Source organism: Patagioenas fasciata, chromosome 2, assembly GCF_037038585.1.
Source record: "Patagioenas fasciata isolate bPatFas1 chromosome 2, bPatFas1.hap1, whole genome shotgun sequence".
Taxonomy (NCBI): domain Eukaryota; kingdom Metazoa; phylum Chordata; class Aves; order Columbiformes; family Columbidae; genus Patagioenas; species Patagioenas fasciata.
The window spans coordinates 24,852,151-24,869,094 of record NC_092521.1 but is presented as its reverse complement, the minus strand read 5'-3'; the positions used below and the strand labels follow the sequence as shown (position 1 = coordinate 24,869,094).

At 39.4% G+C, this 16,944-nt stretch overlaps 1 protein-coding gene across 1 annotated transcript in view; it reads left to right on the top strand.

Annotated features, from left to right (window-relative positions):
* MTDH (metadherin) overlaps positions 1 to 16,944 on the top strand; it is a 39,079-nt gene that overhangs the window by 17,374 nt on the left and 4,761 nt on the right. The window contains exons 6-11 of the mRNA XM_065830660.2: positions 253 to 504; positions 2,580 to 2,666; positions 3,567 to 3,665; positions 5,990 to 6,111; positions 6,628 to 6,747; positions 12,975 to 13,094. Coding sequence (XP_065686732.1) covers positions 253 to 504; positions 2,580 to 2,666; positions 3,567 to 3,665; positions 5,990 to 6,111; positions 6,628 to 6,747; positions 12,975 to 13,094 — 800 coding nt within the window. The remainder of the gene's footprint in view (positions 1 to 252; positions 505 to 2,579; positions 2,667 to 3,566; positions 3,666 to 5,989; positions 6,112 to 6,627; positions 6,748 to 12,974; positions 13,095 to 16,944) is intronic.

The following is a 16,944-nucleotide window of genomic DNA, read 5'->3' as shown; positions in this document are numbered from 1 at the left end:
ACACAGGAAGGAGACTGCAGTTTGCTGTTTTTTTCCTCACTCTTCAAGTTAGTAGACAGATGGTTAGTATCATCTGAACTGGAAAATCAACTGAGGCAGAGCAGCCACTCTTCTGTATCACACTGGTGTAGCAAAGCTGCTGTTTGTTTGTGCTTGTATTTTTATTGTTAAGTGTATGTGCACGTGAGTAATACTTTAATTCTTCATCCAGTTCTTACTTTATATAAAGCTTTCATTGTCCTTGTGTTTAAGTTTCTCCAGGATTGAGTGAAAGTCATACAGTGAATGGAGGAAGCTGGAATGAGAAGTCTGTAAAAATCTCCTCACAGATTGGTGTAGGGGAGGAGAAATGGACATCTGTTCACTCAGCTGCAGCTGCGAAGAGGAAGCCTGAGACATCGGCTTGGGGCCAGGACACTGGAGATGCTAATGGAAACGGAAAGGACTGGGGCGTATCCCTGGTAGGCAGGCCCTGGAAAGAGCGTTCTTTGTTCACTCCTATTGGTGAGCTATTCCAAGAAAAACTTTCTTCACTTAAACAGTTTTACATATTTTTAGTAGTTAATCTCTTAAGTAGCTTTATGTTTATATGTTAAAAAAAACATCGGGGAGCTATCCAGTGAAATGTGAACTAAGCAGTTTCTGTTTACTGGCTTAACATCTATGTCTCTGTTTACAGTTTAGCTGGGGTTTTGGAGTTTATCTGAAAGAAAATTATCTTTGCGAAGGAATCAACTTTTTTTATCTCACTCTTCTAAAATTCTTAAAGTGATTACTAAGTAACTTTGACGTATAACTTCTCTTTATAAAGAATGTCTTAGAACCCAGGTAATAAGTCTGTTCTGTTGATCCAGCATGATCAAATCAACTGTGTTTGGTTTTGGCAGATGTTTGTTTAGGCTTCAGGCATGAAGATTGTTCTCATTAGAAAATGGTTTTAGTCTTCTCCGGTACATTTTTTAGCCTTTGTCACTTGTACTGTCCATTCTAATAACAGAGGAAAGAATTCTTCATTTCTCTATGTGCATCAACCTTTTGCTTACTAGTAGATGCTGCTATATGGTTCTTCGGGCTGTGATCCTAATCTCTTCTGCAAAGCAGCATTCCTTTGCAGTCAGCAGCCTTGCTTTAGTCTAGACCTCTTTTTGTCTCACGTATCTTGAAATGCGATGCCTGAGGTTGGAACTGCTACACCGTTGGAGGCTTTACTATTGCCGAGTAGAGGCAAGGGCTTTTTCATATTCCCATTAGCTGTATTCTGCATTATATTCTAATAAGGTATTCTTTAGTCACTGTGACCAGTTTGTTGGTGCTATTTTTCTGAGGAATACATCGTGCCTGAGCAGGCTGATGTGCTTCTGGTAAAACACCTAGTTTTGTGGGTGAGCGAAGAGCAGCAAACATATTTTATGATGACTTTAGCTATGCTTTCAGTGCGGTCTCTCACAATATTATTGTATCCAAGTTAGGATGGTTGAAAAATTGGTCAGGCTCAAAGATAGTAGCTAGTGAGTTTTACTCTAAACTGGAAGCTGGTAACATGGGGGATACCACAGGGCTCTCTATGTAGAGCTGTCCTGTTTATTGTCTTTATAATTAACTTGGAGGAGGCAACAGTGTGTCATTCACATTAGATTCCCAGATTACACCAAACTTGGCAACACAGGAGGGAACCAGTTCATACAGTTCCAATCTGGGGTGCCATCCAGAGAGGCCTAAACCAGCTGGAGAAACAGACCAACAGGAACTCCAGGAAGTTCGAGGACAAATGTGAAGTGCTGTACCTGGCTAGCATGCACCCTTGGCTGGGGACTGACTGTCTGGAGAGCAGCTCTGTGGATATGTGGTCTTGGTGAGCATCAAGCTGAACGTGAACCAACCATAGGCCCCAGCAGCAAAGGACACCAAGAGTATTCTGGGCTGTATGAACAGGAGTTAGTAGATTGGAGACAGTGATTATCCACTTCATGGACCACATCTGGAATACTCTGTCCAGTTTTGAGTCCCCACCCCCCAATTAAGTACACTTCTAAACAGATGTTTCTTTTATCACATTAGTGCCACTGATTACTTCTGCTTATTTTCTACCTCACACTTACAGAGTCAAATATATATTAATTTTAAATGGTTTCTCCTATTTGTCAAATTGTTCTGAAGTAATTTCTGTTACTTAACATATATACAACTTCTTCCAAGCTAGGTTTCATATACAGAGTTCATAAATACGCTTTTCAATAACTTAGATGGCTGGAATAGTAGGAAGAAGAATAATAGTATGTGGCTCAAAACACAATTTACTTTTCCTTTATAAGAAGTTTACGTATTGAAAATGTTACAGAGGGAAGATCTTAGCTTGAAAGTTGTTTCAAGCTGAATGTTCATACAGTTGCACCTCTATCAGCACTCATCGTGTCACGTAATAAGAAAAATAATGCTGTCAGCTGTGTGAAACGTTAAGATGTCTGGATCTTTTGCTTTTTTTTCTGACCCTGATCATAGTTAAATAGGTAACTTTTTCAACATCGCCAGCAGTGTGAAGTTGTTTTTCTTTTTTTTTTTTTTCCTCCTTCCCCCCACAGCTGCTTGGAATGTGGATGGAAGGATTAATACCTCTGAACAGAATTCTACTTCTTTCTCTTCATTTGGATTAACTCCTGGAGTTTCTGGTATGTATGCCCTTCCAAAGGTTTTTCAACTCTTTTCTGCCCCAGCAGGTGGAAATAGAATTTGCCAAGTGTTACTAATGTGCATCCTTCTTTGAAAGTAGTACTGGTGACTGTAAACAGGTGGAAGACATGTTTTATGAAAGCCTAGAATGCTTTTTTTATTAACTGTTTTAAATTGTTAATCAAAAGCTAGATCAATAAGGTGATATTTCTTATTTAGCCTTTCTGTTTGTGTGTTGAGTCTAGATAGTGGGCATAAGGGATTGTTCACTTTTGTTGTGTCTCAAGTTGGAGATCTGAAGATTGCTTTCTAGGAAAGTCTGTTTACCCTGATCTTCTGGGAGGATTGTTATTTGATGATAGGGTTTTTTCCCTTCAAAAAACTGAAGCTCCGCTTCCAAAATATGTTCCATAGGAAGAATTTGAAGTCTTGAATCTTTTACCTGTATGATGGAGGGGGGAAGCTGAGCTCTGGAGTTTTCTTGTTTTGAAGGATGAAATTGCTATGGAGTACAAACCCTGGCCTCGTAACAAGTCTTGTGTTAAGCTACTGGCTATAAGTGTTGCAGTGACTTATTATACAATAAAGGGATCATATGTCAGGTTTTCTGCTCTTGCTTGTTTACTCCCATTATAGAAGGAGCTTGGTATGACTATTTTCATTCATTGCATGTTCTCCTTCTGACTTAATTTTGTTTTCCTTCTTCAGTTCCCTTGTTTTCTGAATATATCCCATTTTCAAGAGCCTTGTAGTTTTTCCTGTCTTGTGCACTTCTTAGAATCAGACATTTTTCCTTGACCCTTCAGTCTCCCTTTCCTACTTTGATTGGAATTTATTTACCCAAGAAAACTCAGGAAGCTTGTTAACTTACAAGTACAATTTTATTTATTCCCTTTCAGGATCCAACAGTGAGTCAGTTTCTCAGGCTGGTACTTCTGATTTTCAGTGGGATTTAAGTCATACTCAACCTCCTGTTGATGACGAATGGTCTGGGTTAAGTATGTTCCTCTAAAATGTTCATTAACCAACTTTTGTAATTACTGTTACTTTAAAGTGTAGTTACTTGTGTCTAGCTACTTGTGTGAGCCAATTGTGAGTGTCTGGAGAAAAACCTGAGGTGTTTCACTTCTTCAAGGCTAATCAGCAGTTTGAAGAAAGTAGGAAGAAGTATTTTGAGTGATAATAGAAAATTATTAATTTTTTTAAAAAATATTTGGATATTGAAACTCAGAAGAGAAAGAAAACTCATGCATTTTGAGTTTATTCAGGCTTTTGCTAGAAAATCTTGGTAACTAATTGAAACAGTCTTGATTTACTGCAAATGAGGATAATAATCTACTGCAAGTCTGCAAAAGACTCTAGGTATTCAGCAGATTGTATTTGAGTTGCAGGGTTTGGCCTTATGTTTGTACCTTACTGAAAACATAATGTGATATCAGACTCATTTAGTTTAATTTACTTTCTCATTTAGCAAACATTAGTTCTTATGTGTATAGACAGCATATGCAGGATAAAAGAACTGAAATTACTTGGAAATTATAGTGAAACTGGTGTTTACTTGCCTCTTTTCCATACCTGCCAATTTTAAAATACATTTGTAGTTCTTACCACAGTCTCTCCCTGAAGAGGGCTGTAGTACAATAAAGTTACAGCCATTCCTAAATATTTCCTAGTGAAACCGTGTACCTGTGAAGAAGGCTTTTAGCCTTCAATTCACTTTTGGAACTGCCTTCTAATCAATGTATTTATTCAGTCAGGTCTAAGAATGTTTTAAGAAAAACAGTGTGGTGCCTCTCATTAGGTCATTGACATGAAAAATTGGTCAAGAAGTTGACCAGAAAAGTTGTGCTGCTTGTTACCATCTGTGTAAAAACAATTTCTTGTTTAATGACTGCAAGAGGAGGGTGGATTGATACAGTTCTTGATTCTACCAGTTTTGGCAAGACTGTTTTGACACTGGGTCATTTTGAAAGTTTTGTCTTTTATCTGATATAAGGATAGGGAGACCACATTTCAGTTAATCATTTGAAAGTGATCAGTTCAATATATCATCAAAAGCATAATTCAGTCACATTTCTGAGCACAGATTGTTTATGGCTATAGCTTCTGGTAATAGAGTAATTTGGTCACAGATGTCTGTCAACAAATTGAAGTGCACACTAATAGAAGTGTGGAAATAATGGAAGTTGAGGCCAGTGTGGTACACAGATACAACTTACTGCTTTAGTCAGGTTCAAGACAAGGAAATTAACAGTAGGTACAAATACTACTAATTTTTATTATTAATAAAAAATAATGGACTTTAAGCAACTAGGGAGAAGGCAATAGATAAACCATAAAGTGTTGTGTTAGGCAGGAATTGTTTTTTCAAATCAGTCAACTTCAGTGTCGAAAGTAAATGTAATTGAGGTAATATATGAAAGGTGGAAGAGTGTGGTAAGTAATCTTAAGATCTTTAGTATATTTCAGTTTCATAATGTTTATCAGTAAATTTACTTTGATTCATGACTGCTTTTCATTCTAACTTAATTTTCAAACGTTTAAACTGAATTCCGCTGTAGTTGCCAGACCAAGTTTGTCTCTTCTCCTTCAATTTGGCATAGACTGAGGATGAGATATACTTGTGATATTAATATAAATATAAAATATATTGTACAAGGTGTTCTGTTTTAAAATCGACTTGTTAAACAGACAGCCTAAGGCTTAGTTCTTCCATTCAGATGTTTTTATTTTTTTTTTTTATAACTTACCCTGTAAATCTGTCATTCCCATGTGACAACATAAATATGTGCCATTGTAAATGAAAGATAGAAAAATGGAGTGGGGACTTAGAGTCTTAGAAGAAAGGAGATTATTTAAAAAAAAATCTCAGTGTTACAAGATGACTTTTGGCTCAGATGTGCCCGTTCAGATATATCACTTTCGAAGGATTCTTAGTGAAGTAAGATTGATCAGTGTTAAGTTCATCTTAAATTTTTCACAAACTAGGAAGAAGTTTTAATGTGGAGAATAACTCTTAAATTTGTTCCTCTTCACATAGTCTGGAAAAGTATATCAAAGTGATGGCATCTAGCTAGCTGATACTGTGACTAGTTTGTAATCTCATTGCTCTGTAAAATAACTGAGTCTTACGCATTAGTTACAAAACTCTTCTACCTTGTCATGCTTTTTTCTTTTTTTCAGAAATACAGGGAATGGGTATTTATATCTTCATATCAATAAGTGTTTTTATGCATAGATAGGGTTGGGTTTTTTTCACTTTTAAACTAAGAGCACCTGTAAAGCAAGGAGACATTCCTGAAGTTCTTTTTAATTTTTGTAGATGGACTTTCATCAGCTGATCCCAGCTCTGATTGGAATGCACCAGCAGAGGAGTGGGGAAACTGGGTAGATGAAAAAGTTGCTTCTGTTCCTCAACCTGAAGGCATACCTGATGTTCAGAAGGTAAAGGGTGATATTTTCTCTTTAGCTCCAAGACTTTACCCTTACCACTACTGTTTCTTAAAGTAACTTAAGGGCGATGATAAACGTAATCTCTCATCTCTTCTACACTGGTAGGAGTAGCACAATTGTGTTTAATGTGTACACAGAGAAGGAAAATGCTGAATGTTGTTATTGAGAAAGTAGAAGCTACTTAGCTCCATGTCAGGTCTTACTGTCTCACCATAATACAAGGATTAACTTATCATTGTAGATTAAGAGAGGATTTCAATCCTTTTTTCATAAATACTTAAATCTCCACATAAAAAACATTTACAGCTCCTGTACCTATATTTCCAGATAGCGTCTAAAGAATGTGGTCTTCCTAAAATGTACTGAACAAATGAGATTGTGTTCATTTATACTCTTATATGCAGTTAAATTCCTCATATCTATTAATTTGTATTGTTTATTTAGTCTATAGAAATCATGTTTCATTGTACTTTTGTCATGTTAAATACCTTATATTCCCATATGAAGGCTTCAGATAATGAAAGAGAAAAAGCAGAGCCAGTTCTTCAGAGTTCTACAAGTGGAAAATCCAAGAAAAAGAAGAAGAAAAAGAAGAAGCAGGGTGAAGAAGCTAACTCTCCTGCACAGGTAGATGGAACAACATCTGGATAGTCTGAGGAATTCACACAATCACGTCATTTTTGTATATTAGTGACTTAAGCAAAAATTATTTTGGGGAAATTTATTTCCTTATGGTATTACAGTATCACAGTATGTTTGGGATTGGAAGGGACCTCGAAAGATCATCTAGTCCAATCCCCCTGCTGAGCAGGAACGCCTAGGTGAGGTCGCACAGGAATGTGTCCAGGTGGGCTTTGAATGTCTCCAGGGAAGGAGACTCCACAACCTCCCTGGGCAGTCTGTTCCAGTGCTCTGTCACCCTCACTGAGAAGAAGTTTTTTCTCAAATTTAAGTGGGACCTCTTGTGTTCCAGCTTGATCCCATTACTCCTTGTCCTGTCATTGTTTGCCACTGAGAAGAGCCTGGCTCCATTCTTGTGGCACTCACCCTTTATATATTTATAAACATTAATAAGGTCACCCCTCAGTCTCCTCTTCTCCAAAGTAAAGAGACCCAGCTCCCTCAGCCTTTCTTCATAGGGAGATGCTCCACTCCATTAATCATTTTTGTTGCCCTACGTTGGACCCTCTCCAGCAGTTCCCTGTCCTTCTTGAACTGAGGGGCCCAGAACTGGACACAATATTCCAGATGGGGTCTCACCAGGGCGGAGCAGAGGGGAAGGAGGACCTCTCTCGATCTACTGACCACCCCCCTTGTAATACACCCGAGGATGCCATTGGCCTTCCTGGCCACAAGGGCACAGTGCTGGCTCATGGTCATCCTGTTGTCCACCAGGACCCCCAGGTCCCTTTGCCCTACACTGCTCTCTAATATGTAATTTCCCAACCTATACTGGAACCTGGGGTTGTTCCTGGCCAGATGCAGGACTCTATGCTTTCCCTTGTTAAATTTCATCAGGTTATTCCCCGCCCAACTCTCCAGCCTGTCCAGGTCTTGCTGGATGGCAGCACAGCCTTCTGGTGTGTCAGCCACTCCTCCCAGCTTAGTGTCATCAGCAAACTTGCTGATAGTACACTCAATTCCCTCGTCCAAATTGTTAATGAATATATTGAATAATATTGGCCCCAGTACTGACCCCTGAGGCACTCCACTAGATACTGGCCTCCAACTGGACTCCGCACTATTGACCACCACTCTCTGGCTTCTCTCTTTAAGCCAGTTTGCAACCCACCTCACTACTCTATTGTCTGGACCACACCTCCTCAATTTAGCTGTGAGGATGCTGTGAGAGACTGTGTCGAAGGCTTTACTGAAGTCAAGGTAGACCACATCCACCGCTCTGCCATCATCCATCCACCTTGTTACATTCTCATAAAAGGCTGTGAGGTTGGTCAAGCATGACTTACCCTTGGTAAGGCCATGCTGACTGCCCCTAATAACCCTCTTATCCTTGATATGCCTTGAGATGACACCAAGGATAAGCTGTTCCATTACTTTCCCAGGGACAGAGGTGAAGCTGACCAGTCTATAATTACCCGGATCTTCCCTCCTGCGCTTTTTGAAGACTGGAGTGACATTTGCTTTCCTCCAGTCCTCGGACACTTCTCCCGTTTCCCAAGACTTGGCAGAAATGATGGAGAGCGGTCTAGCAATGACTTCAGCCAGCTTCCTCAGTACCCGCGGATGCATCCCATCTGGACCCATGGATTTATGGATGTCCAGACTATTTAATTGCTCCCTAACCCAGTCCTCATCGACTAAAGCAAACTCCTCCATTGACCTGGCTTCATCTGGGATCTCAGGGGTATGGGGCTCCCCAGGACAGCCTCCAGCAGAGTAGACAGAGACAAAGAAGGCATTCAGCAATTCTGCCTTCTCTGTGTCTTCTGCCACCAGGGCACCCACCTCATTCATCAGTGGGCCTACATTGCCTCTGGTATTAGTTTTATCTGCTGTGTATTTGAAAAAGTTCTTTTTGCTGTCCTTGACCCCTCTCGCCACCTGTAATTCTAAGGAGGCCTTGGCTATCCTAGCTGCCTTCCAACATCCTCTAACAGCAGCCTTATATTCCTCCCAGGTGGCCAGCCCCTGCTTCCATGACTTGTAAACTCTCCTCTTCTGCTTGAGCATACCCAACAGATCCCTATTCAACCACACAGGCCTCCGGGCTCCCTTCCTCAACTTCCTGCGTGTGGGAATGCTCTGATCCTGAGCATGGAAGAAGCAATCTCTGAATGCAGTCCAGCTCTCTTGGGCCCCTTTTCCTTCAAGCAGTCTTGCCTATGGGATTTCCCCCAGCAATTGCTTGAAAAGGGCAAAGTTAGCCCTGCTAAAGTCCAGGGTTACAATTCTACTTGCTATTCTGTTCCTGCCACACGAGATGCTGAACTCCACCATCTCATGATCACTGCAACCCAGGCAGCCCTCAACCTTTACTGCTTCGACCAGACCCTCTTTGTTAGTGAGGATGAGATCCAGCAGTGCACCTCTCCTAGTCGGCTCCTCCACCATGTGTATGAGGAAGTTATCATCAATGCACTAGAGGAACCTCCTGGACTGTGGCTGGCTGGCTGAATGGTCCTTCCAGCAAACATCAGGGAAGTTAAAATCACCCACAACAACCAGGGCCTGTGACTGTGAGGCCACTCTCAGCTGCACATAGAAGGCCTCATCAACTTCCTCAGCCTGATCTGGTGGCCTATAATAGACACCTACAACCGTATCACCCCTGCCAACCTGTCTCTTGATCCTGACCCATGCACTCTCAACTCGTTCCTCATCTGGTCCTAGGCAGAATTTAGTACATTGCAGTAGCTCTCTCACATAGAGAGCAACTCCACCACCACGCCTGGTTGGCCTGTCTTTCCTGAAAAGGGCGTAGCCATCCGTGACCACATTCCAGTCATGTGAACTGTCCCACCACGTTTCTGTAATTGCCACCAGATCATAATCTCCCGACTGAACATAGGATTCTAACTCCTCCTGCTTATTCCCCATGCTGCGCGCATTGGTGTACAGGCATTTCAGGGAGTGAGCAGAGCACACCAATTTCTCCCTAGGGGCACAGGAGGCCGCCTGGTCCTCATCCATTTTAGAATGCTGCCCCACTGGGAGAAGCCCAGCTACAACCCCATCCCCCTTCAAGCCTAGTTTAAAGCTCTCCAAATGAGCCCTGCTAATTCCTGCCCCAGCATCCTTTTGCCCCTGCAAGATAAGCCTTTCCTGCGTAACACTGTCCAGACTGGAGTCTTATAAAACCAGCCATTATCACAAAAACCAAAGCCCTGCCTGTAGCACCAGTCTTGGAGCCAACCATTTAGAGATTTAATTTTCCCATTCCACCCCACATCATCACTTGAAGAGGGAAGGAGCAAAGAGAAGATCACTTGAACCCCTGAGTCTTTCACCATCCTTCCCAAGACCTTGAAATCATTCTTCATTCCCCTCAGACTACGGGAAGCAGCTTCCTTCCCATCTGTCTGGAAGACCAGCAGTGGGTAGTAGTCTGTCGGGTGCACCAGTCTGGGGAGCTCTCTAGCAATATCCTTGATCCAGGCTCCAGGTAGACTACGGACTTCCCTAAGATGAGGGTCAACCGTGCATATTGGGCCCTCTGTTCCTTTCAGAAGGGAATTTCCTATTACAATCACCCTTCTTTCTTTCTTATCAGGGGCAGTCTTAAGTTGTGTAGTCAACTGCCTCTTCCTATGTGACCTTGTAGGCAGGCTTGGCACCACCTCCTCACCTACTTCTTCTTCAAGATCCAGGGCCTCAAACCTATTATGGAGGGGCATCTGGGGAGGCAAAGCAGCCAGGGAGGGGGGCTGCCTGTGATGCTGAACTGGAATACGCTTCCAACCCTCGTCTTCTTTTAGGTCCCCTACTTCTGCCCAACAGCAACAAGAGTGGGGCTGTCTCAGGACCTCCACCTCTGTCCAAGAGGGCAGGAGGTCCATCTCCTTTTCGGGGGTACCTCCCTGGGGCCTTTCCGACTGGCACGTCATGGTGTTACTCCACCAGTCGTTCTCCCTTTCGCACTCCCTCGTGGACCTCAGCATCTCAACTTCCTCCTTAAGCTTCATAACCATGTCGAACAGATCTTGCACCTGCTCACACCTCACACAAGTAGAGTGCTGGCCTCCCTCCTCTGGCAGCAGCAGGCTCTGGCACTCCCTGCAGATTGTCTACTATAGTTTCTCAAGAATTAAAGCAATCCTTTTATTAGTATTCCCTTTGATTTGAATGATTCCATGTTTGACTTGTGAATACCATGTAGTTTTGCTCAGTTTATGGAAAGTATGAAATATGTGGAAAGTATTTATCTTTAATTATTTATTTTCTGTCAAATTAGGATTCTGTACAGTAGAGATGCTTCCAGCAAACCGAGGATGATTGGAGTTTTCTGTGTTACTTAAACAGCTTTTGAAGAATTACTTTGAAACAGATTTGTTGTAAAAATAGCAAAAGCAGACTGCACTTCATTTGGCAATTGAATCATGTTTGGACAGATGAAAACAAGTACTTTACTGATAGGAAACAGCTTTTAATAGCTCATGCTCAGAATACATCCTGCCTCTGCTTGTAGTGACAACCATTCCTAGTTTACATTCTTCACAAAGTGTTAAATACTCCCTTGAATCTGACTAGGTGAATTGGAGAGAGAGAAAGCATTACTTCAGTCATTCTTGCTTTGGATTTGCTTTTTATGATTACCGTGTCTTCGGTCTGAGATTTTATTAAAACAATTTTTAAATATTAAATTGATATCACATAGATTCCTTTTAACCTTGCCTCTGTGGAGATGGATGATTGTGTCAATTTGCAGTGTTTCTTTTGGCACAAATTCAAATTGAGGGTAATAAAACTGCAGTTTTTTGTAACTTAAATCGGTCATGTTCTGGTATCTGCAATGGTTCTAGGTGTAAGTGAAGATTAGTAGGTTATGGTTAGCAGGTGTTCATGGATGTCTTGTATGGATCTTCAGGTTAGTGAGTGCATTCTGAATTTTTTTTTCCATTACCTGTGAGTTGCTTTTTAAGTTGTATACATCAAATGAAATCCTACTGTCTGTATTAATATAATCAGGTGCATTTATTCTACCCATCAGTCTCCAACCATTCTGATTTTGTTACTTTTTCTTTCAGTCTATCAGTCTATGACATCATCAGTTTAAAGATGAGAATTTCTCTGTATTTATTTTTTTCTGGAAAATTCAGGGGGTTGTTGCTTGATAGGAGCAGACAGAGCTCTTAATATATCACAGATAAGTTATCCTTATTATAGCAGTTTAGTAACTTGTCAGTTCTACTTCAAACTGACTTGAAATTTTTGTATTTATCCTTTGAAAATTGAACATGTTCATTTAAACAACATCATCTTTCTCATTGATTGTTCACATTAAGTGTTCACACTTTGTTGGCTTCAGTGTTTGCTAAGGCAATGGAAGCTACCTTCAGAGCTAGATATAAGGCAGTATATATTATTTTCTGTCAAGAAACAACAGACTTAGACTGTGACTGTGTTTTCATAAGATTCCAGGGGAAATAAGTGAAGGAACAGTGTTTCAAGAAGACACTTTGAGCTTAAAACTGGAGGCCTGTGTTCTATTTACTGTTCAGTACCATGAGATTCTTCTGGTGCTATAAACAAATGTTACTACTCTAATTCCTTGTGTAAAATGAAAATTTTCTGCCTTTAAAGTGTTTAAGGAATAAAGCTTAAAACTATTGGGTACATTGAATATATTTTCAGTTTCTGTACCAAGAGGTTTGTTTTACAGGCATCCCGGTAGACTAAATTGCGTTTAAAAAATATTATTAAAGCCTAATATATGATAGAAAACTGTGCAGGTTAATATGCAGAGCTTAATTTAAAAACATTTTACTTGTAACAAAGTGTAGAATTGAGAATAGACAAGTCTCATAATGATACTTCTGCAAAGATTTCAGAGTAATGTCAGTTTAATTTCACAGACTTGTAATTTCACAGTGTGAAGTGCTGTTCATTCAGAGATGGGGATTTTTGTTAGTAATATGCGAAGAGTGCTGCTTCCTGGGCTTTATTGGGTTCTATGGGTATTTATGTTATGTTTGATAAATTTTGACTGTTCACGTAGAATAATATTAGCCCACTGCTTTAATATTTTTGGTAGATTTTATTAGTAATGGAAGCTGATTGTGGCAGCAAAACTGATGTGCCGGGAAGAAGAGTCAGAACTTTGCTGTAAACACGGGCTCTTCTTTCCTCCTCCTGTCCCCCCGCCCTCCTTTTCCCTCCCCCACTGCCTTTTGTAGGACACTGAAGAACTGGATAGAGAAACTGGAGAGGAATTTCAGGAGGATACCTCAAAAGTTCAACCACAGCAGGAAATAGCTTTTTCTCTGAAGACCAAGAGTACTAGTGAACTGGCCAAGGTAGGGATATAAAGCTGGGTTTATGTTAACAAATTTTTGATTTGGAAGTGCTCAAAGCCCATTAAAACATTAATTTGTGTAGGTAAGGTACAGTAAGAATACTACTTCAGGTTATACATTTATGAATAAAAAGGTGATTGAGAGGTTGAATTTTAGGTGTGGGTCACTTAGGAGTTTTAAAAAGATGTGTTCTCTGAAAAGCAGTATTTTGAAATCAGTAATCACTTCTATGACTGTCAAGTTATTTTATTGTTTGAATACTCAAGCAGTAGTTTACAACATGGAAATTAGGAGGGAAGAACTAATAGGCCTGGGTGAGAACTAATAGCACATTCTAATGTTTCATTGCAGCAGAATGAAGTTTTACTAACTTACTTTATTCTGACTTAAATGTAGTCTAAAATCTGATTTTTAATGGCTGTGCTGAGCGTAATGACCGAGTAAGTACAGTTTTTATTTGAACCAATTCGCAAATTGACCGTTTGCTTCAGCTCAGAGTTGAAACAAATATTCCAGAGAATACAAACTCTCTTAAATCTTTCTCCAACTAGCAGCCTTTTTAGATACTGTTATCCCACAACAATCACATTGTATGAAGTAAAGTATTTAATGTTTCTGGTGCTGTTGTAGTGCTGTTGGTTTTCTGTTCCATAAAGAGTGAACAATACCAGTGAGACAGCAGTTTGGTACCACAGAACATCTGTCAGGAGATTGAGTTTAACTTTTTAATTGCTAAGCATTTTTTTATAAAGATAATGATGCCTTAAGATTGAAATGAAAATATTAGAGTGGGAACTTTTATGAGAGGCTGCAGGTCAAGGGAAAAGTACAGGAAGTGTTCACTGAGAACATGTGCTTTGAAAAGCACATTAAGACATAATTCCAGCTTATTCTGAATATCCTACATTGAAGCAAAGTTTTTACTATAATTATTTAGTTTAGGTTCAGTTCAACCTTTATTCAAGGTTAGCAAGAGCCACCTATTCTGACTAGTGCAAAGGTTTTTTTTGTCTGTTTGTTTGTGGATTGGTTGGTTGGATGGTTTGTTTAAGCTGTGTGTGAAAAAACAGGTATCTAGCCATGTATGCAAGTGGCTTTATTCCTGGAAGTGTGTACTTTAGAAGAGAAAAAAAAAGAAAAAAGAAAAAAAAAACTTAAAAGCAAATGCATTATTTTGTGCTGGAGGCCATAGTTGAAAATGTGTAGACAGAAAACTCACGCTTGTCTTGTAATGTCAAGGTGGTTTATTTGACGTCCAGAAAGAGGCGTACTGGTGCATCCCTTTTCCTGCTTAGAAATCTAAATCGATTTGAGAAACACTTTTCAGCTACATATAATGATTCTTTTGATCTGCAGTTAAATATTTTATTTTTTTCTCACAAGTTGTCAGCACTGCCGAAATACCAGTCCAGTTTTAGTGGACTTTGCTCAACTGTTTGGTTTTTAAAACCATACCAAACTTTGTAGGTGATTTGATGGCATCGGCTCTGATGTAGACCTGTGCTGGGCACTAAAAAATGGAGGCTTCAGTGCTCCTGTTCCTCTTGAGTCTTAAATTTAATCTGTTCATATGTGCCTATATAGCTGTGTTCTGTGAAACAAGACGTAATCAATGTTAAACTTGATGTGGGGGCAAAGGACAAACAAAACTATTATTAACAATGTTCACTGGAAGTTAGTTGGACTTGGAAAAGGACAATTAGTGAATTGTCGTATCTGACAATGCAGATGGTCTGTCAGTCTTTATCCAAGGCTCCTTGCCATCAGATTTAGCTTTATTGTAATTCCACACATGCAAAGATGCATTTTGATGTTGTTTGACTTGGCTGTTCCAAAAAGTTCTGCGGTCTGTGGCCCATGTGTGAAATGGATGACTTAATTTTCCAAAGTAGATAAGCTGATGTTGAGCAAATTCTCTAAAACATGAGAACCCAATATGAAGAAAAATAAACTGGTATTGGAGTACAAATAAGTTATTATCCAGAATGTGCTCATAAAGATGAGAAACAGCTGCATGTTGAACACTTCTGGATTTCATCTGGCAATTATATTTTTCCCATATTATACATTGGGCTGTGTGGAAATCTGTGATGTTTTATCAGGAGGCACAGGTTTTAAATGAAGAGATATCTTTGGAAATCCTTCATTTGTAACAATTCTACAAGTCACTACTTCATTAATAAATAGTAGAATCAGGTATATAGCTATTTGTATTATCAAATAGACTTTATTAGTTGTTTCATGTTTCCTTTCTGAACTGATTGGTTAACACAGAATACCCTAGCAAAGAGTAGTTCCCAATTCTTAATGTTTGGTATCTCTATCCCATTTCATCCAAAATTCAGACATAAGTTTGTTATTTGGAAAAATGTCCAGATAATGCTTTATGTACCTGTGTTGTTACCTTTGGAGTAGCACTGTGTGCTTTCACATTCAAGCTACAATGTTTGTTACTCAATCTGAGACAGTTGTATGTCATTTAAATCTTGAGTTGCTTTACCTGCAGGTAGAGAGTGAGACTGTGCTAACAAAACTGTGATACCAGTGACCTGAATCAATTACCTTGCACAACTAGGAGCTTGAAGTGCTTCTGTTCAAGAGGCCACATCCATCTTGTTAGAGTATTTGTGTATTATCATGTATTTATGAAGGTGATGATAGCTAACCATTAGACATTACAGTTGGCTAGGCTTGAAAATTCTGTAGGATGGGAGTTCATTTTATAAGCATGGTAGATAATTAAAAAAAATACAAGGTAACTAAATTTGCAGTAGATTAAGAGAAATATCGCCATTCTAGTTATTAAAAAAACTTTTTTCGGTTGATGTGTAACAGCACAGCAAACTCCTCTATTCATAAAAGCTTAGAGAACTGCTACCCTCTAAATTCACGTGTTGGGTTTTCTTGTTGTTTTGGTTTTGGTTTTTGATATATTGGGGTTTTTTTTAAAGAAAGATGCTTAACTTCTTGCTCAGTATAATATGATTAGGAAGAAAAGTTTAAAAAGTATATAATTTTGTTCTTTTGTGTGTTCTGACTCAATTTTTGAGATGTTTACATTACACTGATGGAAGCAGTACGAACTGGTGACTATAATGTAGGGTATGTGTGTCTCCACATCAAGGGCTGGACGTAGATTTCACTGTTTTGTTGTGATGGTTCCAGGTCCTGGCCGTTGTGACACAACTGCAGCAGTGACTTCCTAATGACATCCTGAAGTCGGGGGTTTTTTCCTAGACTAAGGCACTATTTTCTAATTCGAAGCCTTTTGTCAGTAGTTCGCCTGCTGTGACATCATATGGGGTCTTTTTATGTTCTGGCTCTCCTACTGGAATGCCAAAACGTTTCTTGCATTTTGACTTCTGTACATTAATTCCAGTAACTACTACACAGTAAGCTACAGTTACATCTTGTCTCTGTAGTGGGAACCTTCAAAACAGAGTGGATAATTGGAAAATACTAGGAGTATCTTTCACTTGGCAGTTGTTTCTACAGTAGTTTCCACTGAAATACTTTGGCTGCTCTCGCAAGTATCTGTTATTCTCATATAAGCATACAGAGTGTTTTAAGCACTTGATACAAATGACTACTAGTGCTTTCTAAATATTATAAAAGTTAAATTTGTTTTTTCAGTTGCATATTTGGACCTGTTTGCTTTGCAACCAAATGCAAACGTGTCACTATCTTGCATCTCTTCTGAATATGTATCCTATAATCTTCTTAGGATCTTAGTGATTTTTAGATTATCGCTTTCTTTGCATGCCATGCATGTATTTTAAGAAGAATTAATTTGTGTGTTTTATCTTTGCTTGTACACAACTAGGAGTTTTGGCACTAGATGGCAGTCATA